Source organism: Brachyhypopomus gauderio, chromosome 12 (assembly GCF_052324685.1).
Source record: "Brachyhypopomus gauderio isolate BG-103 chromosome 12, BGAUD_0.2, whole genome shotgun sequence".
Lineage (NCBI taxonomy): Eukaryota > Metazoa > Chordata > Actinopteri > Gymnotiformes > Hypopomidae > Brachyhypopomus > Brachyhypopomus gauderio.
The window spans coordinates 9673034-9695053 of NC_135222.1; the positions used below are offsets into that span (position 1 = coordinate 9673034).

Below are 22020 nucleotides of genomic sequence, written 5' to 3' on the forward strand. Positions count from 1 at the left end.
AGTCCGGACAGAATGGATCCGCGCGGTGCCGCTGCCAAAATAGAACGGGCGGCAACGCCTGCGCGGGACTGTGACGCGTCCTGACAGCCACGGATGCTTAATATTCCGCATACGTCAGTGTGAATAATTCAGATATACAGCAGAGTCTAATCTACATAGTACGGGAGGTAAAAAGAAAAATTCCGAGTGGAGAAATTGTTTTGGTTGAAAAGTTCTATAGTTGGTCATCATATTATTTTTAAGCAAACAAACAATTAACTACTGTAAAGTGAATTCACCATGAAATATCTGAAAATAAATTAAACTAAAGGCAACTACCTAAAGTTGCTACGACGGGCCAACTACCTATGTTACCTACGACGGGCACTGTTTGATATCAAAATCAAGAGCTACAATAATATGCCAGCACCGAACATTTTAATGATTCAAATCTTTAATAATAAGATAAACACTGTTAAAAAATCCTATGTACATGAAAGTTGGAAATAATTGGGATAATTCTGGAAATAAGCACATTTTCTTTGTTTGGAGGAGTGGATTTGAAGCAGAATCAACTTACCCTGAGGGTAAAGATTCTTTTTCATACAAGACAGCTACTGCAGCTCAGAGGTCCTGCCCACTGATGTGGGTTTCATGTCCTTGTGCTGGTTCATGTAGAAGGACTTTGCTGAACCTGGTGTATGTGTAGTCCCTATCTCCATGCTGGGGCCACTCGTGAGCGCAGAAGACCCAGAGCAGTGGTAGCAGCTCAGAGTGGGTCTGGGCACCGTGCCAGAGGTACCCGGGGCTCTGCCAGAGAAAGCGGCTGCCCTCCCAGGGAGAAACGGCTCAGCCTGATGACGAGTGTGAGTGTGTGTGCGCTGGCAAAAAGAAACTCATGGCTTCAGGAGGTTCTGGGGGTTTAGTGATCTCATAAGCATTCCACAGTGCAAGGCAGCTAAGCAAACACACACGCGCTCGCCCGTGCATAGCCAGTGATGATGTCATCGCCACGGGTCGTGTCCCAGTTCCGGTTAAGTACGTGTGGTTACTGCTGCTCTGCAGGTAGAGCACAGCAGAGCACGGCTGGAGTAATACCCTCTGTGTCAGACCCTGGCGAGGAAGAACTACCAGACCAGAACTCAACCACCGTCAGGAGGGCAAAGAGGAAGACAGAGAGAGGAAAGAAAGACTGGACTTGGGTCTGTGTGGATGTGTGTGTACGTGCATGTGTGTGTTTTCTCTGACACGAGGTTGGCGTGATTTAAACTGTGGATTCCTGAACTACCCCACTGGCCCAGGCAGACATCCACAGTCTTGTCTCAGCAGACAAAGTCAGCATTAATACAGTGATGAACGTCATACACACAGACGCACACACATGCACGCTCAAAAAGCACACTGCACTTTAACAACCATAATTCCACTTCAAAGATAACCATAAATCTCTTTAATTGGATCGATCACAAACAGCAAGCTTGTAGCCCATGGCGTCTTCTGAGGACAACCCTGGAGGAGCGAGGACACTGCTGGTGTGAGCGTGCACACGGTCTGGCGACATCGGCACTCGGGGCAGCGCAGCAACGGTGTCTCATTGGAGTGGGTGGGGGGCATGGACAGAGAGACAAACACTGTGAATGTTCTCTCCAAGGCCAGCAGGAGGAAGAGCTGCACATCCTCCTCTTCCTCAGTCGAACCCTCAGGATCCAGCGGACAAATTGTACCTGGTTAGCATCTCATCCCTTCTCTAATCTTGCTCGGTTCCCTGTGGAGAGCTGGACGACTGGAGCACGGTGGGGCTGGCCTTGGGCTTCCAGAGACCCTCAGATGGTCCCATCTGCCCCTTACTGTAACAATATGGGCACCCGTTCTGAAACCGGCTAACAGACGGGGAAATGATGGGGGTCTGTTAGCCCCACATTAACAGTGTTTTATAACAAATTTTCATTGATTACTTCTGAACGTCTTGTTGCTTTTGTTTAAAATGTCTGTGCAACTGGTATCTGCCTCCATCCTCTCTACCAATGATCAGATGGGCCCAGCTCGGACCGGTCCGGACCAAGGGGTTGCGGATCATGGCTCCGGCTGCCCTGTAATGTCTACTTCAGTCCAGACGCTTTCTCCCTCACAGTAGGACCTCCACTCCACTCCCCTGGTGGTTTCTGAAAGGAAAAGCGAGGGAGGGAAAGAGAGAATAAAAGAGAGAAAGAGTGAGTGTGTGTGGGGGGGGGGGGTAAGAGAGAAAAAAACAGAAAGAGGGAATGCAGCACGAGGCTTCTGTAAAAGCCATTAGGCAGTGATTGTCTCAGCACGGTCTTGGCTGTTTTTAATGAATCACTAGTGGAGGGAGAGAGAGTGATAGGGGGGAGAAGGAAAGAGAGAGGGGGGGATTAAGTAAAGGAGAACAAGGAAAGGATGTAGTGAGTAGTGAGGTATTGAGAGAAGAGAGAGAGAACCAGACAGAGCGAGAGAGCAGGAGGGAGGGAGCGAGGGAATAACCCAAGCGCAGCGCTGAAGGTGGGGCGCGCCCTGTTGACAGGAGGTGGGGGTGGTGGTCACAGCTGTACTCTTTCAGAGGCTGGCCAGGAACTCTCCACGCAAAGAGAAAGGAAGCAGAAAAAAAAGAAAGAGCCTTTTGTGGGCCAGAGAAGTCCAGCATCTGCTGTAACAGTGGCGAGCGCAGCAAGGCAGCGTGACCACAACTGTTCCACAGGCCTGAGCTCCCCCTGGCCGAACCCCCACTCACCCCCACCCACCCAAAACCCCTCCCCACTCCCCCAGGACAGGGGCTTCTGCGGCCCAACGGACGAGATCGATCATGTAATACCAGAGGCAGCTTGGATCGCGAGGATCTTCTTTTCTGCGCGCGAAAGCAAAGCAAGGCGAGACGGAGAGCGAGCCGGCCTGCTGTCGTCCTGGAAGCATGGAGACGTTGCTCGAGGGAGAAGCAGACACGTCTGCTTGTCGGTTATTGAGACTGAACACGGGAAGAGCTGGAGGGAAACAAACCCACACGTTTCCTGAAACAATTAAATTAGCGCTTAATTCGGAGTAGAATGGAGGCTGTAAATGAGAAAGACACTGCAGGCCCCAGTTCAGGACTGTGGAGCACACACAGTTTACACTGCTACTGATCTTTTGCCAATGACCTCAGCAGTGTGTACAGGTCGTAAAGCTTTACATATGAGTCAGTAGTTCTAAGCCTGTAAGGAGAACCATGGGGGTCAGACAAGGTCAGCAGACCAGACAGGGTCAGCCAGCTCGCCCACGCCGACAGCGTTCAGATCCTTGGAGTCCACCTCAACTGGGGCACCAATGTGATGTGATCCGACACACATTCCTAATTATATTTTCCATGGTTGTGGTCAAAAGGTCACCAGGGTCACTACAGACCAAAGAGTTCAGGACAGGGCTTTGTGCGGCTGGTAAAGGGAAGACTTCACCGCTAGCTTAGAACTTGTCTACTGGACAGAAGCCACACAGCACTACACATTCACACGGCAACACAACCTGCCCCAGCAGCCAAAGTGCTTTTTACCGGCAAGGGGACAGGAACGAAACACATACCCACAAACACATACACACACCTCTTGTTCATTTTAATTCATTCGTTACCCATGAGTCCCTGCTCCAGACACCGCTCTGCGTTCTTATGCATAATGCATGCTGTGGTTCCCTCTGTCCTGTCTCTCCTGTGTCCTAAGGTGCATTAGAGCTGTGCATGTGTGTATCTGCGTGTCCCTGTGTATTCTGCCCCTTTCTTTAAAAGAAGAACGGTCACCTTGTGTCACATAACACAAAACTACGAAATGAGGAATAGCAGCATGTGGTGAATGTCTCCTAGGAGAGGCACCTGTGGGGGGGGGGGGGGGGGGTGCGTTAGGCGCCTGGATATCCTACTTACAATTTACAGTTGGTGTGGAAGTGCCGGTCACCTACATATTCTGTTGTGCCTCAGAGTATAAAAGGAAAACCCTGGGGAAGCTGCGTCTGACCAAACAGTATGGGGGGGGGGACATTCGTATATGTGTCACTTGAGAGAGGAAAAAGCTAACAATATCTAGGAGGCAAGACAGCGAACACTATCATACTGCAAATTCAAACGTGTTCTCGGAGCCCAAACACCGAGACGCAACTCTGGAGGCGGAACAATGAAGCCAACACTTCTGAACTTAGAGGAGCAGTTAATCCAGCCTTGACTCAGGAAACACCGTGTCAGCCCACAACAGCACAGCTGAGAAAACACCAAGAAAAAATGTAATTTATTCGAATATATGGTTACTATTATCATTATGATGAAGAGGAAAAAAGTAGTAGGAGATTGCGCTTGGCAAATGGGATGACTAACTGGCCAATAGCAGTCAATATTGGGGGCTAATTTCAAAAGTATTCCCTTCGAAAGACTGCCATGGGTGTGTTCATGGCTCCACTGGGACAGGGCAGACGCCGAGGATGGAGGCCCGGGTTCATTTGACTCGCGCCGGCCCACTTAAGACTGCAGGGAGCTCCTGTTCCAGGCTGCCGTCTGTCGGACACCTGGCCCGCCCATCGATCAGAATAACGACGCGTTATCGGTCACCGGGTCCGCCCCTCCCTTCCGTTTCTGTGCTCGGGCTGCCGTGTGCTAGTTCATCAAATTACGCTCTCGTGAGCGAGACCGGCCTCCTCCTCTTGGCCTCTGCCTCAGTATGCTCCGAGCTCTCTGAATGGCTCTCCTGCCTCCCGATTGGCTGGTTTCTTTGTGCTTGCCGAGATAGAGATCTCCTCTGTCCTTTCTCTAGTGTTCAGGACCCAGCCATGGGTGTCTTGGAGCTGCCTGATCAATACTGACCCTGGTTCACTTAACAGGCGTGCGCACGCACGCACGCACGCGCACGCACACACACACGCGCGCACACACACACACACACACACACACACACACACACACACACACACACACACACACACACACAAAAACGGTAAAACAGCCCTTTGTTAAGCATGTGAAGCACAATGCAAACAAATAAAAAATCTTTTCAATTATATCAACTGCTATAATAAACATTTTAGACAGCATATTGGAGGCATTACTGTTCCTTGTTCTCAATTTTACTGTTCAGCCAGTTTTTTACCTCAACTGTAGTGACGGTTTTGCATAAACAGCCCTCTTATTAAACTCATTAGGGGCACGACAGATACCATTTAATTGCTGACAGCTCTTAGACTGGGTGCTTCAAAAGAACAGTTGAATTTTTGAATATGCCAATCATCCAAAAATAAATTTGATCTTAGTCACTGGGGAAATTATTCTCTAGAAAATTCTTTTCAACATGCACAAATCACCCTCGAATTGAAGTTAAAGAGAAAAAAAAAAACAAGAAAAACAACTAAAAAACAAGCAGTGAGGCTAGTAGTTCCATGTGGTTGGAACACACACACAAACACACACACACACACACACACACACACACACACACACACACACACACGCGCGCGCACACACACACACACACGCACACAAGTTACGTGCTGTATCGCCAGTGTTCCATCTGCTGGACTTCCTCACCCAGTGGCCTGAAGCCATCCACACAACTGAATTAGTTCCATTAGCTAAATGCAACACGCAGGTCAATGGTTGCTCTGCATTTACTGCCTGGCTGCAACACAGCAGGACTGGTGTCAGTTTTGTCCATGCTACCCTCAGCCCTGCATGGTTGTTCAGAACAAAATACTGATGTCAGATCAGCACAGGCAGCTGTGCTGATATTAGGGCTGGGAACATAAATGAAAACACTGACAGGAGAATAGGAGAAAAAAGCCTATTTCTTTAACACCAAACAATGGTCTCTCCAAGCATATAACAGGCAGAGAGGTTATCAATACACTTAATAGTGCTCTGACCATATTTGCAGTATGATCAGTTGCACCATCATATGCTATTATCAAGGACAAAGAGAAATGTGTTTATAATAAGAAATGAAATGTGAAGTTCGCTAAGCTGTGTTTCCGCTGAAGGCCGCCAGCGCTTCTGGATGAATCTCAAACAAGAACAGGAACAATGTTGGCCGTCCATGCTGAGAGGAAGAGACACACCCCCCCCCCCCCCCCCCCCCCCCAAAAAAAAAAGAAAAAGAAAAGAACATTTTTTTTTTTTATTCAGTGCTGTAGCAGCGTCCTCCTTTACCTGTCAAAGACCAGACTGGTAATTAAATAGATGCAGAATAGCAAACAACTCAATTTATTCAGACAGACACAATCGTTTATTTGTGATTTTTATGATAAATATATTTTTGGGGTTTCTTGACCCCCACCAGCCCCAGGATGTTTTCGTATCTCCACCTCCCCGTGCTCCAGCGTACTCCCTGGGAGCGGGGCGGAGCAGGGCGGGGCGCACGCTTCCTCCCGTGGAGCGATCTTGGCGGTCCAGGCTGGAGATGCAGTTCCAGCCAGATCTGGTGCGTCTCCTCTGCTGAGTGTCCAGCGTTGGGGGGTCCTGATCACAGCCATGGTGGGGCACAGCTGGGATTCAAACCTGGATCAGAGTGGTGAGCTGCACCGATGGCGTTCTGCCCAAAGGCAGGACGCTGGGCGAGCTGGAACCATGTGGTGTTGTCTTTATGCTTTTGTGGAGATTTTTTTGGTTCCAGCCTGTTCTGATTAGGAAACAAATATCTCAAACTGCCTGGTGGAAACAGAACAAGCCGATAGCTCGCCCATGTGATCATGTGAACATAATTAAAATGCTTATAATTTCCAAATATGATTGCAATCATGTCCTCTCCAATCCCACCACTTTAAACTGAGGTCTTACAAGGTTGTGTGTCCACTGAGGAGCAATACGAGAACTCCTTAAGAGAACTCTTCTAAGTCACTGCACAGGAAGCTCCATGTCAAAAGTGGATGTCTAGTAAATTATGCAAGTAAATTCTGCACATCTGGGAGCTTTTAAATACTGTGCACAGTAAATGCGAAGCCCCAAACTCAACACTGGAGGTAAGAGAGAAAAATCAGTCAGCAATCATAAACTCTTAGCACATGTTAGCAGCATGGCCATTTATAAATAATACTAAATTCCCAAATCCTTGTACAGGCAAACTGTAGTACAACCCAACATTACACTCAGGTTACTTTAGTTACTCGTCTTCATAGAACCAATAAGAACTAAGTATGAAAATGCACCAGCCATACTACTGAAACTGCAATAAAACAGAACCAATTCCAGAGAAACAGACTTTGTAATGAGGCTATAAATGTAATAACATGTAATATCAAGCAACAAATGGGATAAAACAGTTATCGCCTCCACAGAAGGGCTTCCATAATAACATGGCTACCAGACCCTGTGTTCTCAAACAGACTTGGTATGAAGTTGCTTTAAACATCCGCTGAGCTGAAATGAGAGCCAATGGCCACACCGGAGGGGAGAAGGCTTCGAGATGAGAGGAGAAGAGTTTGAGACCAGTGGAGAAGACTTCGAGATGAGACTCAGTTGAGGCACGGGCTAGGCTCATTTGTTTTTGCTGAGGGTGCGCTGTTTCTCCGCGTGCTCCACGAGCTTCTCCTCCACGTACAGGCCTTTTCGCCTTCGGACGGCGTTCACGTACTTAAGCGCCTGGTTGGCAGAGTCTGCCTTTTCTCCGAAGTGGAGATACTCTTCCTCGGTGGTGGGGACCCAGAACGGATCACTCGGGATTACCTGAGAGACACGCACACACACACACACGCGTATACACACACACACACACACACACACACACACACACGCACACACACACACGCACACACGCACACGCACACACACACGCACGCGCACACACACACGCGTATACACACACACACACACACACACACGCACACACACGCACACACACGCACACACACGCACACGCACACACGCACACACGCGTATACACACACACACACACACACACACACACACACACACACACACACACACACACACACACACGGTGTATGAATCATACTGAGACCTTTATATAATGTGAATTGCTCATATGTTTAATAGTGACTGAACTGTGAATTAGAACGATGGCACAATCTGCATGTCTACATATGGGGACATAGCTCTCGGACCAAATTAACTTTTAGCATTTATCAGGTAGCACGGATATCTGTGGGTGTCGTTTACACCAGCGCTCATGTGTCTGCTGTTTATCGAGTAAGGTTGATGGCCGCCTCCACATCTCCCCATCTAAGCCTTTAACCCTCGCAACCATTTTCCAATACCTCTCAATATTTAAAATATCAGATGTGCGTGGATTTCAAGTAATAGTACATTTATTCAGATGTAAGCCACAATCATGTGGAGTGAGATTAGAATTCGCATACAAGACATCAACAAAAGCTGTTATTTGAGACACCTGTGGAAAACACCCTAGGTTTTCACTACCAGGAAAACACACTTAAAACAGGAGTGACCTGCTAGCATATGGTTAAACTACCCCAACAGTCCAAGAGAGAAGAATCAAAGACATGAAAGATTAAATTCAAAGTGATTTAGGGTAAAGCAATATTGTCGTTTAAAACCCCTGATTAAGTGCAAGTCTTCTGGGAAGACCAGAGGCCCTGTAACTAACAGCTTATTATTCTGTTAATGAAAGGTGCCCGGTGTAATACCCAACTACAGTCCCTGAGATGCACTCTAGTTATAGATAAAACAAGCTGGTCTGATAGAACTCTCATTATGATGAGCACAGAAACACCCTACTCCAGTAGACAGACAGTCACACACATCTCTCTCGCTTTCTCTCTCGCACACACAAAAACACACTCACACAAGAACACAAACACAAGCAGCAGGTGCTTACAGCATGACGCAATGATTGCAGGCACACTCACACGCGTGCGCACCAGCACAGACTCGCAGACAATGACCTCACGCTCTGACAATAGTTGGGGGGGTTGGGGGTCTACAATTACTGTAGCAGATCGGGGGACGCTGTGCACCTGGTGCGGGGAGGTCCTTTGGATCAGGTCCGTTACTATGGAGCAGATGGTCACGGCCACCACCAACACCCCCTTTAGGATTATAATCGAGCCCTTGACCGCAAGCGGGCCCAAACCGGGCCGGCTCGTCGACGGCATCTGTCATCCTCCGAGGAAGAGGAGGAGGGCAGAGCATCTGTGTGTGTGTGTGTGTGTTTGTGTGTGGTGGTAGCATTACAGTCAGAATGTAGCAGAGTCCGTTGACGAGGCTCTGGATCTTGGGTTTCTCTCTCTCTCCCCCACCAGATATCATCCTCCATGTCACCATTATTATTTTTGTACCTGTCAGTTTACCCAGTTCAATTCATTTTATTCACCTCATTCACATTCTATTCATACTGTTATATTCAGATTCTATTTAGTTTCCTTGCACAGTACCTTCCTTTGCAGATTAAGCTTCAGTGTGTAGCTGTTAAAACAGAAAACACACACAGAAACCTCTGTGTTCTCGCTCTCCTGAGTTCCACATATTCGCCAACAAAGCGATAAATATGGCGGCGCGAATTCAGCGAGAGCGGAGACGAGCTCTGAAGAGTCTCCCCTCTCATCTCAGCCGCGCCTGCTCTGCTGCTCTGCCTAATTATTACATAATAGCCATGAAGATGGCCGATTACAGGGAAAGAAGGCAGCCAGGAGTTTTAAACGGGCTGCGAGGCTGTGTGTGTGTGTGTGTGTGTGTGTGTGTGTGTGTGTGTGTGTGTGTGTGTGTGAGAAGAAGTAGAGAGTGCTTCTACTGAGTGTTATGATCATATAACAGTCCAGTGTCACCACCAAGGCACGCATACTTGCAACTCTTTCTGCCTAATACACACACACACACGCACGCGCACGCATGCACAAACACACCCATACACACAGGTGACCCACACAGAGCTCATTGCTCCTGGTGATTCGCACGCAATTAGATTAGCTGCCCTGCCCTGCCCATGCTCTGTCTATGGGCACACTCCAATTTGTGTGTGTGTGTCTGCCTACCTCATGCCAGGATCAGGAAGAAAGTTGGCAGACAGACTGAACCTGGGCCCAGTGCTTGGCATATGGGCCTAATGGCCTCACAATACAGGAAGGACAGCCATACACACACACACACACACACACACACACACACACACACACACACACACACACACACACACACACACACACACACACACACACACACACACACACACACACACAGGCTATGACACCTGTCTCTGCTGGTGTCAAACCCTGCCATTTGCCAGCACGCGCACACACACACACACGCAGGGGCCTGACAGAGCCCCAGTCTGAAGCCTCTCTGTGTCATGACAGCACCAAGAGTTAGCATCCTCGCTAATGGCGCCGTGTCTTACTACCAGCACCTTCTCAACCTGCCAGCTCTATCCCATACATGACAGAGGGAGACAGGAAGACAGACAAAGAAAGAGAGAGGGAGATATAGACAGAGAGAAAGAGTGTGTGTCTGTGGGTGTGAATGAAAAGACAAAATGAAAAGGTATGGAGAGAGTGACTTCATAAGACTGCTTATAACTCTCTCCACTAGTTTATAACTCACTAGCATACGATCTGCAGGTTCCAATACACTAGCATACGCTCTGCAGGTTCTAATACACTAGCATACTCTCTGCAGGTTCTAATACACTAGCATACTCTCTGCAGGTTCTAGTACAGTAGCATACGCTCTGCAGGTTCCAATACACTAGCATACTCTCTGCAGGTTCTAGTACAGTAGCATACGATCTGCAGGTTCCAATACACTAGCATACTCTCTGCAGGTTCTAATACACTAGCATACTCTCTGCAGGTTCTAGTACAGTAGCATACGCTCTGCAGGTTCTAATACACTAGCATACTCTCTGCTGGTTCTAATACACTAGCATACAATCTGCAGGTTCTAATACACTAGCATACGCTCTGCAGGTTTCAATACACTAGAATACGCTCTGCAGGTTCTAATACACTAGCATACTCTCTGCAGGTTCTAATACACTAGCATACTCTCTGCAGGTTCTAATAAACTAGCATACGCTCTGCTGGTTCTAATACACTAGCATACGCTCTGCTGGTTCTAATACACTAGCATATGCTCTGCAGGTTCTAATACACTAGCATATGCTCTGCTGGTTCTAATACACTAGCATACTCTCTGCTGGTTTCAATACACTAGCATAAGCTCTGCAGGTTCTAATACGCTAGCATATGCTCTGCTGGTTCTAATACACTAGCATACTCTCTGCAGGTTCTAATACACTAGCATACGCTCTGCAGGTTCTAATAAACTAGCATACGCTCTGCTGGTTCTAATACACTAGCATACGCTCTGCAGGTTCTAATACACTTTACACTAGCATACGCTCTGCAGGTTCTAATACACTAGCATATGCTCTGCTGGTTCTAATACACTAGCATACTCTCTGCTGGTTCTAATACACTAGCATACACTCTGCAGGTTCTAATACACTAGCATACGCTCTGCTGGTTCTAATACACTAGCATACTCTCTGCTGGTTTCAATACACTAGCATACGCTCTGCAGGTTCTAATACACTAGCATACACTCTGCAGGTTCTAATACACTAGCATACGCTCTGCTGGTTCTAATACACTAGCATACTCTCTGCTGGTTTCAATACACTAGCATACGCTCTGCAGGTTCTAATACACTAGCATACTATCTTCTGGTTATGCAGTCTGTGCTTGTAATAACGCATGCACACTCTGCTGGTTATAACTTGCTTGTGCTGGTAATATCTCACACACACTCTGCTGGTTATAATTCACTTACACATTCACTATTCTCCCAGCCACAGGTCATTCAGGCTGAACGGTAATCGGTAATATAAGCTGTGCGCGTGCACGCATACACACACACGCACGCACACACGCACGCAAGCGTGCGCGCGCACACACACACGCACACGCACACGCACACGCACACACACACACACACACACACACACACACACACACACACACACACACACACACAATCGCAACGGGCACATTTTAAGCCTTCCACAACCCACCAAGCTCTTTACACAGCAGGGCCCACAAATGAATGACCTTTTCCTAGTGAGGAAAAAGCAAACGCACTCTGTAAGTGCAGAGGAAGACAGTCTGAGAAACAGAGGAATGCCACACAGAGCTGTGTGTGAGTGTGTGTGGCTGCAGGTGGTAAGCTCACACAAGGACAGGCATATACTACAGAATACGACTTCATTATTGTTCTGCTTCGTCTACAGCCAATAAAGACGTACACGCTCGCGTGCACACGCGCGTGCACACTGCCCTGCCGCAAGCACTAATCTAGAGAACAAGGAGCCGCACAGTCGGTCCCTCCCCCCTGCCAGCTGCCGGCCAATCCGTGTGCGGCGTAGCCAACAGAGCATCACTTTCCCACAGACAATGTGCATACAGTGCGAACTCAAAGCATTCAAAGTTAGTGACACAATAAATTAAATGCACATTAAAGCAAACCCCATCCACTGGAGATCATTTAAGCATTAAATTATTTTTAAAGTGAATTTTAAACAAAATGATAAACATATATTAAGCATGGGTTGATTATACAAATATGCTATAATACGTCAACAAAGGACCGATGGCAACCTGAAATGACCCCAAACGACGTGAAGCCCAGTAAATTACACACACACACACACACACACACAAGAATGCTAAACACACTCCACACTAAACCTGGTTTGTTTTAGGCCGCACGCCGGGGGTGTCACATGTGGTGACAAGCGCACGCGTGTGTGTGTGTGTGTGACGGAGTCGGCTGAGTGACCCATCACGCTGCACGACACTGAGACCATATGGCCCTGGTTCATTTTCTGTGTGCTGACGGTGTTGGGAGAGGGAGGCCAGCGAGCCGCTCCAGCGCCCCACACACGTGCTGCCGAGTCGGATCCTCCCGCCGTCTCCCAGCATGGGGAGTGGATCGGGCCGGCCGCACGGAGCTCGCCACCACACCTCCCACACGGCTGTGACCTTCAGACGGTGTTCAACTCCAGCATGTGTACACAAACGCATGTATAAACAAACTAAATTAATCACACACAATAGCACTCAATAATTAGGACATGGAATAACTTTGTGAGTCTGGACAAAGTCACCCCTCCCGTTAGAGAGGAACCCCTCTCTTCTGGCCTCTGCCATAATGTCAATGTGATATGCAAATGAGCCCTCAAACCAATCAAACAAATCTCATACATTTTCATCACAATATGGCAGGCTAATCTTTAATCATGTTACGAAACGTGTGTTTTAATATACTGCAACATACCACATAACACCTGTAAATATGCTGCTGCATCTATTTTATCAGCCTTCCCTTAATGCTGCCTTTTAAATCAAGAGTGGTCAATCAAGCCCGACTTTCTGAATAAATCTCTTTATGGCTAGGTCTTAGTCCAGATACAAGTCCCCAGGTGAAGCTGATCTTGCAGCCCAGCTGTAAGAAAACAGCCTCGTGATGGGGGAACTGAGGGCTAATGCAGCCCAATACTACGTCCAAGTCCTTCGTATGAAGGCTCAAACACGGCGTGCTGGAGTGCGGGAGGCCAAGCCCGGTAGTTTGGGTTGGACACAGACAATCTCACACGCTGTAGTGTTGGGGGGAAAAAAAGCGCAAAAAAGAAAACAAGCTCTTCCCGTAAGGCCGATCTCTTCCCCTCCCCCATCTTCTTTCTTTTATTCTTCACTGAGGTGTAATGTCCACAGTGCGGAGTGGTTACATCTCGGATTGTTTCTTAGAATCCTGATTTTCTCATGGGCCATGCAGCAGGGAAATAAATGATTTTGCAGCTGGATAAAGCGCAGAGCCAGGCAGTGAGACACATGGTCATGTGACCATGGATGCGTTCTGGGACTACAAACCTCAGGCTCTGGGACTACAATTACTAGGCTTTGGGATGACAACGCAGAACACTATCAAGGGAGCCAGAAATGCTCTTAATAGGCAAATTGTTACAAGAGCATATCCGGACGTATATCGAAGTCCTCCATTATATGATACCAGGACACACACACACACACACACACACACACACACACACACACACACACACACACACACACACACACACACACACACACACACACACACACACACACACACACACACACACACACACACACACACTTTATGAGGCAGACAAACTTTTTGCTACATCAGCAACACCAACACAGTCACACTGACACAAGCAATTTTTGAGACTATCAAAAAATGGCAGCCTGGTATTGGAAACACCTGCCATCAGGAGACTGTTCTGAGATCAGCAGCTGAAGGGAGAAAACCCTGCTCTGGCATCTAGCCCGTCTTCCTAACAACAAACTGATGGGTTAAGAGATCACAGCATCTCCCTAGGAAGGCCTCAGACCAGAGTGGGGTGTGTGTGTGTGTGTGTGTGTGTGTGTGTGTGTGTGTGTGTGTGTGTGTGTGTGTGTTGCCTCTTCACCCTGCTGGGACAGAATCAGCAGTAAAGCCCCAGATCTGGTGAGCAGTGATCCATCTGAATCATCTGTTCATTTATTCCCAGCCTCTCTTGTCCTGCACTGCTTGTTTTCTGTTCTTGCAATTGCTCGTTTCAGGGCTCATTTGTCTCTTAATAAGCCTGTACCCATTTATTTATTTCTATTTCTTTTTTAAATTCAATTATATATTATATGTTAGATTTCTATCGCTTTTTCCTTGTTGCTTTCTTTTTCACCTCGCATAGGCTCCTCCTCCTCTGACCTCCCACAAGCCCCTCCTCCTCTCATATCCCACAGCCCCTCCCCCCCACCTCCCATAGGCTCCTCCTCCTCTGACCTCCCACAAGCCCCTCCTTCTCTCATATCCCACAGCCCCTCCCCCCACCTCCCATAGGCTCCTCCTCCTTTCACCTCCCACAAGCCCCTCCCCTCCTCCTCTCACCTCCCAATGGCTGAAAACCAGCTGTGGGCTGGCCAGGCCGCTGGTTCTCTTCCTGATTTCATCAGCGAATCCGAAGCTCTCGGCCACTGGCAGCACGGCTTTGATGATGAACATATCCGTCCCCTCCTTCATCTCCTCACTCAGGACCCGGCCCTCGCGCTTGGAGAGAACGCCATACACGCGGCCTAAATGAACGAACACACACACACACACACACACACACACACACACACACACACACACACACACACACCCTCAGACTGTTGCCTGTCACACAGAGTTACACACACACCCCACCTCCCCAGTTACACACACACTCCACCTCCCCAGCCGGCCTGGAAGAATATGTGGAAGTATCAGGGGAAGTGCAGCACGACTCTTCATGCGTGTGTGTGTTTATGTGCTGGCCCTGGAGACCAGACCGCATTAATGCTGCTCCGCCCCAATAACAATAGCCGCTGACAGACACGCGGACAGGCGCCTCTGTGGTCAGGGACCGTTGGTCAGGCGATCAAATCGACCCCACGTGTCGGACGCCTGGATGCCTAAAAACCACTCAAAAATCACCATGAGATCACTGGCAGAGGAAAAGACTCTGGCTGGAATAACTGGCCAGACCTAGACCAGCACATCTCCGGAAGGGCAGGTGGCCTTCTTCACCTGGTCTGGACAAGCAGCTCACTTCCACAGAAAACATCCTGCTGACGGGAGGGGTGAAGGGTGCCATGTTTATGTATTTTATACTCTACAAGTTACCTCAAAGATGATCTCTTTTAATAAGGACCAGCTGCTTGCCTAAATACTCCATTTTCACATTTTCTGTTTTCAGAAACAAAATCCTGCCTTTCAAATACAGATTTGGCATATTTCTGTTCACATATAAAAATAACGAATAGGGATCGGGGAAAGTCATTTGCACCATTTGTTGAATTGTTTATCTCTTCTCTCACTGGGCCCCCGGGCTGTTCTGGGTTCTCCCAGGTCTCGGGTCCTCCTGGGGCTGGATCCCCTTACTCTGTCAGCCAGGTCCTTTTTCACTCAGGCATGTTCTCCAGACAATCCTGCCTTTGTTCCAAGACCCGGCTATGACATCACCTCATGGGAACATGACTGCCACACAGCGGCTTCCAATTATGGAACAGAGACAACTATTTCCTGTGTGTGGTATACGCTCTTTTCTCCCTGAGAACCTCACAAAACCTTGTTAAGAAGGGCAGGTTATTGGATTCTGTTGAGTGCAAAACATATTTCCTGAAAAAAGGAAAGGGGGGGGGGGGGGGGGGGGGGGGCTATAATCTGGATCAAACCACGGATGGATCGTCGGATTAAATACGACGTTGTAATTTTCTGGAATCGTTTTTTGGCATCATGATGGAAAGCGAAACAGGAAAGACAGAACATTGCGGGCGGTCAAAGCGCAGCACTCTGGGCCCGGCGCTGATCAGGACGCGTCGTCTGCTTACCCAGGACCTCTGCTGTAGCCATGATGTCACAGGTGTACATGGCAGCCATGAGTCGCTGGGCTTTGGCCTGGAAAGCGTAGCGGCAGGCGTCTTTCATGGCGGCGATGAGCTGTCCTGAGAACGGACCGTAGCAGTCCCCACCGCTCCCAGCCGCGTCCCCCCGCCGCCTGGCCGGAGCGTCTCCGGCCGCCTCCTCTTCCACGGCGGCCCGGGCAGGTTCCCCGGGCTCCGCCTCTCCCACTGCCCGCTGGGAAACCGAGTCCTGTTGGTCCATCAGAGAGGAGGACTTCACCTCCCAGCTCTCCACCGAGAAGCAGACGCCCATCAGTGGCTCCTCACACATGGGCCCGGCGAGGGTGGCCAGCTGGAAGCCGCTCACGATGCTGTTGTCGAAGTCTCGGAGGGTGAGGGGGGCGGCGGGGAGGGCGCCGCCCTGCTGGGGCTCCAGGCACTGCCACGCCGACGGGCGGCGGTAGTCCTCCAGGCTGTTCAGCAGCAGGTTGGGGCCACAGCGGCGAGGCCCGAACGACCAGATGCGATCCACCGCGTCCCTCCACCTGTGGCCCTGCAGGTGCCCCGCCAGCTCCGCCCTGAAGCTGCCGATCGCCTCCAGCGTCTTGGGGCTTATCTCCATCTCTCGGCCCTCCCTCGCCATCAGGCTGAACTGCTCCATCGTCCGGATGAGCTCAGCGTTCCCCTCCAGCAAACTGGTCGCCTGGTCCGGAAGCGGCAGGGCCCGCACCCTGAGAGTGGCCAGCTTGTTGGGGGTAGTGAGCGTGACCAGGCCCGTGGAGTCCACCTGCACGCCCTCCGGGTAGCGCGCCTGCTCCTCCCGTGCCTGACGGGCTACGGCCACCTTCTGCTGACGCCCGAGCTCCTCGTTCACCATATCCACTTTGGGTGGCCGGATCACAGTCTCCCGGAATGGGACGATAGGCTCGGAGACGCTGATCTTGATCCTGGCAAACCTGGGGAGAGAGAAAACAAAAAAACAAGAAGTCAAAACAAAAACACGTGGATAAATAATGTTGGTAGCAGACAGGGAACTACAAAACAGCCAGTACGATTGTTACATCATCACAGGAAGACACAACTGGAACATGAACAAAACCAGATTGTTTTCCAAAGCATCGAAGGGGAATACGTCAGGCCGGGCGGGAGAACCGAGCTCCGCTTCTTCGGCGAGTCACGATGCCGTCGCAAAGACCGATTTACAGCGCACCGCACGGGCCGAAAATATTAAACACAAATCAAGACACACACCCCGAGGGCGGCTAAACAATTCCGCTACACTTAACACCAGCGCCGGTAAGTGGGGAAAGCGCCGGCTCATTCACGTAGCAAACGTGTGCACAACGCACTGACCTTAAAAGAACATGCATGATTATGAGCGTAAACACCGCACGAGCGTTACGCCCCCACGCCCGGGCGAGCGCAGTGCCGAGAGCAGTCTCTCGGATAATTGGACCCTCCTCGAGGGGAGCGGGCACTTGACAGTGATTGCCATCTCTCGCCGAGACAGCATTGTGCTGGTTGCTGGTAATCCAGTTGGATTCAGACAGTTGTGGGAGGACGGAGAGTGGATTATGCAGTAGGGACTGTTCACTAGAAACCGGAGAGGAGGAGAGGAGCGGAGAGGTTAGGAGAGGTGAAAGGAGAGGAGGAGAGGAGGGGAGGAGAGGAGGAGAGACAGGGACACGGAGGGTCAGGGAAGCCTGAAGGCGATGCTGTCTCCCTGCTGACAGCTCTTTGGATTAGCATTTCACACAGACCTCTTTTTCTGTCGCTCTCTCACATCCTGTCTCGTTCTCTTTGCCCGTCTCTCTTCCCACCTCATTATTTTTTATAGTCAGTCATTTTCTCTCTCTCTCTCTCTCTCTCTCAGTACTGGTCATCACAGAGAAAGGCTACCATCACTCCTGTGAACCCAGGGTTTGTTTTTTGTTCTGTACAAATATTTATTTCTTCCGTCTCTCTGCAAATTCTTCCGTTTGTGCATATTCAGCAGCAGTCTGAACCGACTGACTGCGGAGACAATAAAAGACAGACCGTGGCCCAACGGGCCGGCCCCAACACCTTGGGCGGGCGCTGTGGGAGGCGTTGATTAATGCGCCTCATTTGGGATGCATGAAACATTAAAGGGTTTCACCGATGACACAGCAGGCCCAGAGTTCACTGAAGGACAAGTGTCTCGTCCCCACTCACCACAGGAGGTCTCGCCTCTCTCGTGTCCCGCACATCAGCAACAATAAATTGCCTCAGCAGCCAGTAAATAAACCACGCTTTGGACTTAATTAGGCGAAATCAAACAATTAAGGTGTCAAATGCACTTACAGAACAGTGTTTACTGCAGAGAAGGTAGCGCATGTGGAAAACGAGCCATTCTGTGAAATGAACGGAGACGGTTCTTCACACGCTTGTTTCGCCGATGCGTATGTGAGGAGCGCATCTTATTGGGCGCTGCCCAGCGCGGCCGGCCCCCCGGCGAGGCGGCAAATGACATCCACGCCCGCAGCTATTACTGCACATTAGAGAGCTGGCAGCAACTTCCAAGAGCTTCATAACAAACGGACAAATCTGCCTGGAAGTAACGATAACGAGGGTCAGAAAACACACCACAAACAGAGACCCTCATCTTCGTTCAGCCCACACTGCGGCTAATTGCAGGGCGTGGACTTGGGTCACATCATCTGGCAGCTGATCCATGACCTGACCCCAGAAGTTCCATGGCCTGACCCCAGATGTTCCATGGCCTGACCCCAGATGTTCCATGACCTGACCCCAGTTGTTCCTCAAACTCTCAGTCAGCCCTGTGACACATCCCCCCGTCTGGAAGCTGAAATGCTGCTGGTCGTCCTTCGTGTGCGCAAAACAAGCTCCCGTACTAGCTACCCGCAGTTGGGCAGATGCTGTTACGGCTAAGCTGTTAACACCAGCGATTACTTTGGGGGGATTTCTAAGCGCTGAACTGTGGTGGAGGCGGATGGACGTGACGACCACATGGACGATCAGAACAGGCGAAACGTGAAGTGGACTCGAACTCTAAGCTCTAAACATGTCCAGCGAGCTTTTGGGATCTGCTTAACAGGAGCACAGAGCGGGCCGATCGATCGGAGTCAACGATGTGTTTCCTACACCTCACCCGCTGGAACTATCCACACGGGAAAGAGTGTAGGGGTGGAGGTGACGGGGGTTGTGGAGGAGTGTGAGGGTGAGGAGAAGGGCAGGAGCCCCTCAGGAGATGTAATTGGGCGGAGGCCCCGGAGCCGGTGTTGGGTCGATGCGTCGATGCTGTCTGTCAGATCATGGTGAGGGGGATGACCCGGGGCCTGGTGGCCAATGCCACAGCTTAACGCTGAAAAGTGGGCGTTCCCAGATGAATGGCAGAGTGCAAATAGATAGCTGCCAATCAGAGCCCCGGAGGAGGGGCCTGAGAAAAGGAAAGAATTAAAGACAGAGAATGAAGAGAATGAAGAGACAGAGAATGAAGAGACAGAGAGAGAGAAAGAGATAGATAGAGAGAGAGAGAGAGAGAGAGAGAGAGAGAGAGAGAGAGAGAGAGAGAGAGAGAGAGAGAGAGAGAGAGAGAGAGAGAGAGAGAGAGAGAGAGAGAGAGAGAGAGGTGTCTGCTAACAAGACGTCTAATGTCAGTACTTGTACTTTTCATACTGGAGCTGGTTGTATAAGCTGGGATTCACCCACTCTTACATGTTACTTTACTGTTTAACAAGCTATTCAATATATATCATGAATCACAGTGAAACAGTTTCAGCTTGGACATGACTTTCACTTTCTGAAGTCAAATTTTTATCAGAATTTTTGATAAAATGATATTTAAAAAATAAAAAATGACAAGAGGACATGGTGATAGGCAGAAGGGGGTGGGGTAGAGGCAGAAGGGGGTGGGGTAGAGGCAGAAGGGGGTGGGGTATATGCAGCTGCTCACCAAGGGAGTTCCCAATGTGCCCGATTCAGTTCTCAGTGTTTACAAGTGTCCACAGGATGCAAGACTGAACGCACCTGCTACCTACGGCCCTAACCACATCTAGCTACTCACACTGTCCCACTTTCATACACCCACACACACACTCACCCACCAACTCTGATATTCTTTGCTTTCAGGCAAGCAAATGGCTGAACACACACACACACACACACACACACACACACACACACACACACACACACACACACACACACACACACACACACCTCATACTCCACAACCCAGGACCTGGCTCATTTCTGATGGTCCAGTCCCACTTGCTGTGCTATAGCAGCATTTGAGCCACTAGCCCCACAACAGGCCATCACCTTAACAACATCAGTACAGCCCAAGGCTTCCAGAATCATCCGTTAATCCCCAAACACCAGTGCCACTAGTTTGGGTCTGCGTGTGTGGTACAATCACAAGACACGTGTGAGCGTCCCTCTGGCCGGGTGTGACGGGTCCAGATCCATTCTGCTCCCACACCTCATTAACCCTTTATTCAGATGTCACCAGGGCATTATGAGGTCTTTGACTTAATAAGAGAGGTATTTGAATAAAAGACTTTTTAGACCTTCTGTAGTTGCCTGAGGCTGATGGGCGGTCCACATACTGTTCTGTTGAAGACATTTGCAGAAAAAATAGTTTCCTTTTTTTAAGCAAACCACTCAATTAGCAGTTGTGTTTTATTAGCAGAAAATGCTAATGTGTTTTGCCGAGACATTTTTATTGTCGGATGTACTGGGGACTGTTGAGGGGGGTTTAGTGGGCACCAGGGACCTTCTACAGGAGTGTTGGCTTGTCGACAGTTCACATGCCGCACTGCTAATTTATGCAGAGGTGCAGTTTGGCCACGCAGATCTCCCCCTCTCAAACAGAAACCTTTGTGAACATTTCAGAGTTGTGGCATCACAGGTCATGACCTTAGCCAAGACAACTCTTCCAACTTGCGATATTGGCTGAAGTAAACTGATCATCTCAAACATTTTTTGAAGATATACTGAGCAAAGCAATGTGAATTTTAAATTCTTCCAACCCAACATAAAGTAGAGATGTTTAATGTTGATGCAAAATAACCGTGACGAGGTTTCAGGATAAAAACGTTGGCGAGACTTCTCATCTTTTGCATGTTATTAATATTATGTGGTGAGCATAATAAGTGGCTGTTTTTAGTCTCCCAGTTACACTCTGCTTACTCGTATTGGTTTAACTGGACATTTGCGTTTGATGGACATTTATTCTTAACCTAGAAGGCCAACCAGGCGAATACGCCCGTACGAGACCCTGATTTCCCTGACACAATGATTTAATTTTTTTATTATGTGAGGTAGCAAGAAAACAAAATAAAAGCATCATATGCGAATTACTTTACATTAACACATTTAATACTGCGTTCAGGAATGTTCCGATGTTACCACGGACTGCAGAAACTATGAGCCCGGCATACGAGGAAAAATGCATGTCACACATGAGCACAGATCTCATCTTAGGTTCCTAACTGCTGAAAACAATTTGTAAAGTGAAACCATGGCAGACAGTACTGGGATTGACTAAACCGCTGGGCTTTTAAGCAACAGAACAGTCCTGCACTGGCATTCATTCATCACAAACACGACCAGGGAAAGAAGCGCAGGTCTGAGCGAAAAACTGGACATATTGATGGCATACCTCAAATTGCATGTGCGCAAAAAAATAAA

At 49.1% G+C, this 22020-nt stretch overlaps 1 protein-coding gene across 1 annotated transcript in view; it reads right to left on the reverse strand.

Moving 5' to 3' along the window:
- Nucleotides 1-6984: 6984 nt before the first annotated feature.
- efl1 (elongation factor like GTPase 1) overlaps nucleotides 6985-22020 on the reverse strand; it is a 70404-nt gene continuing 55368 nt past the window's right edge. The window contains 3 exon segments of the mRNA XM_077023040.1: nucleotides 6985-7657; nucleotides 14873-15057; nucleotides 16336-17303. Of these exon segments, the coding sequence (XP_076879155.1) occupies nucleotides 7469-7657; nucleotides 14873-15057; nucleotides 16336-17303 (1342 nt within the window). The 3' untranslated portion in view covers nucleotides 6985-7468.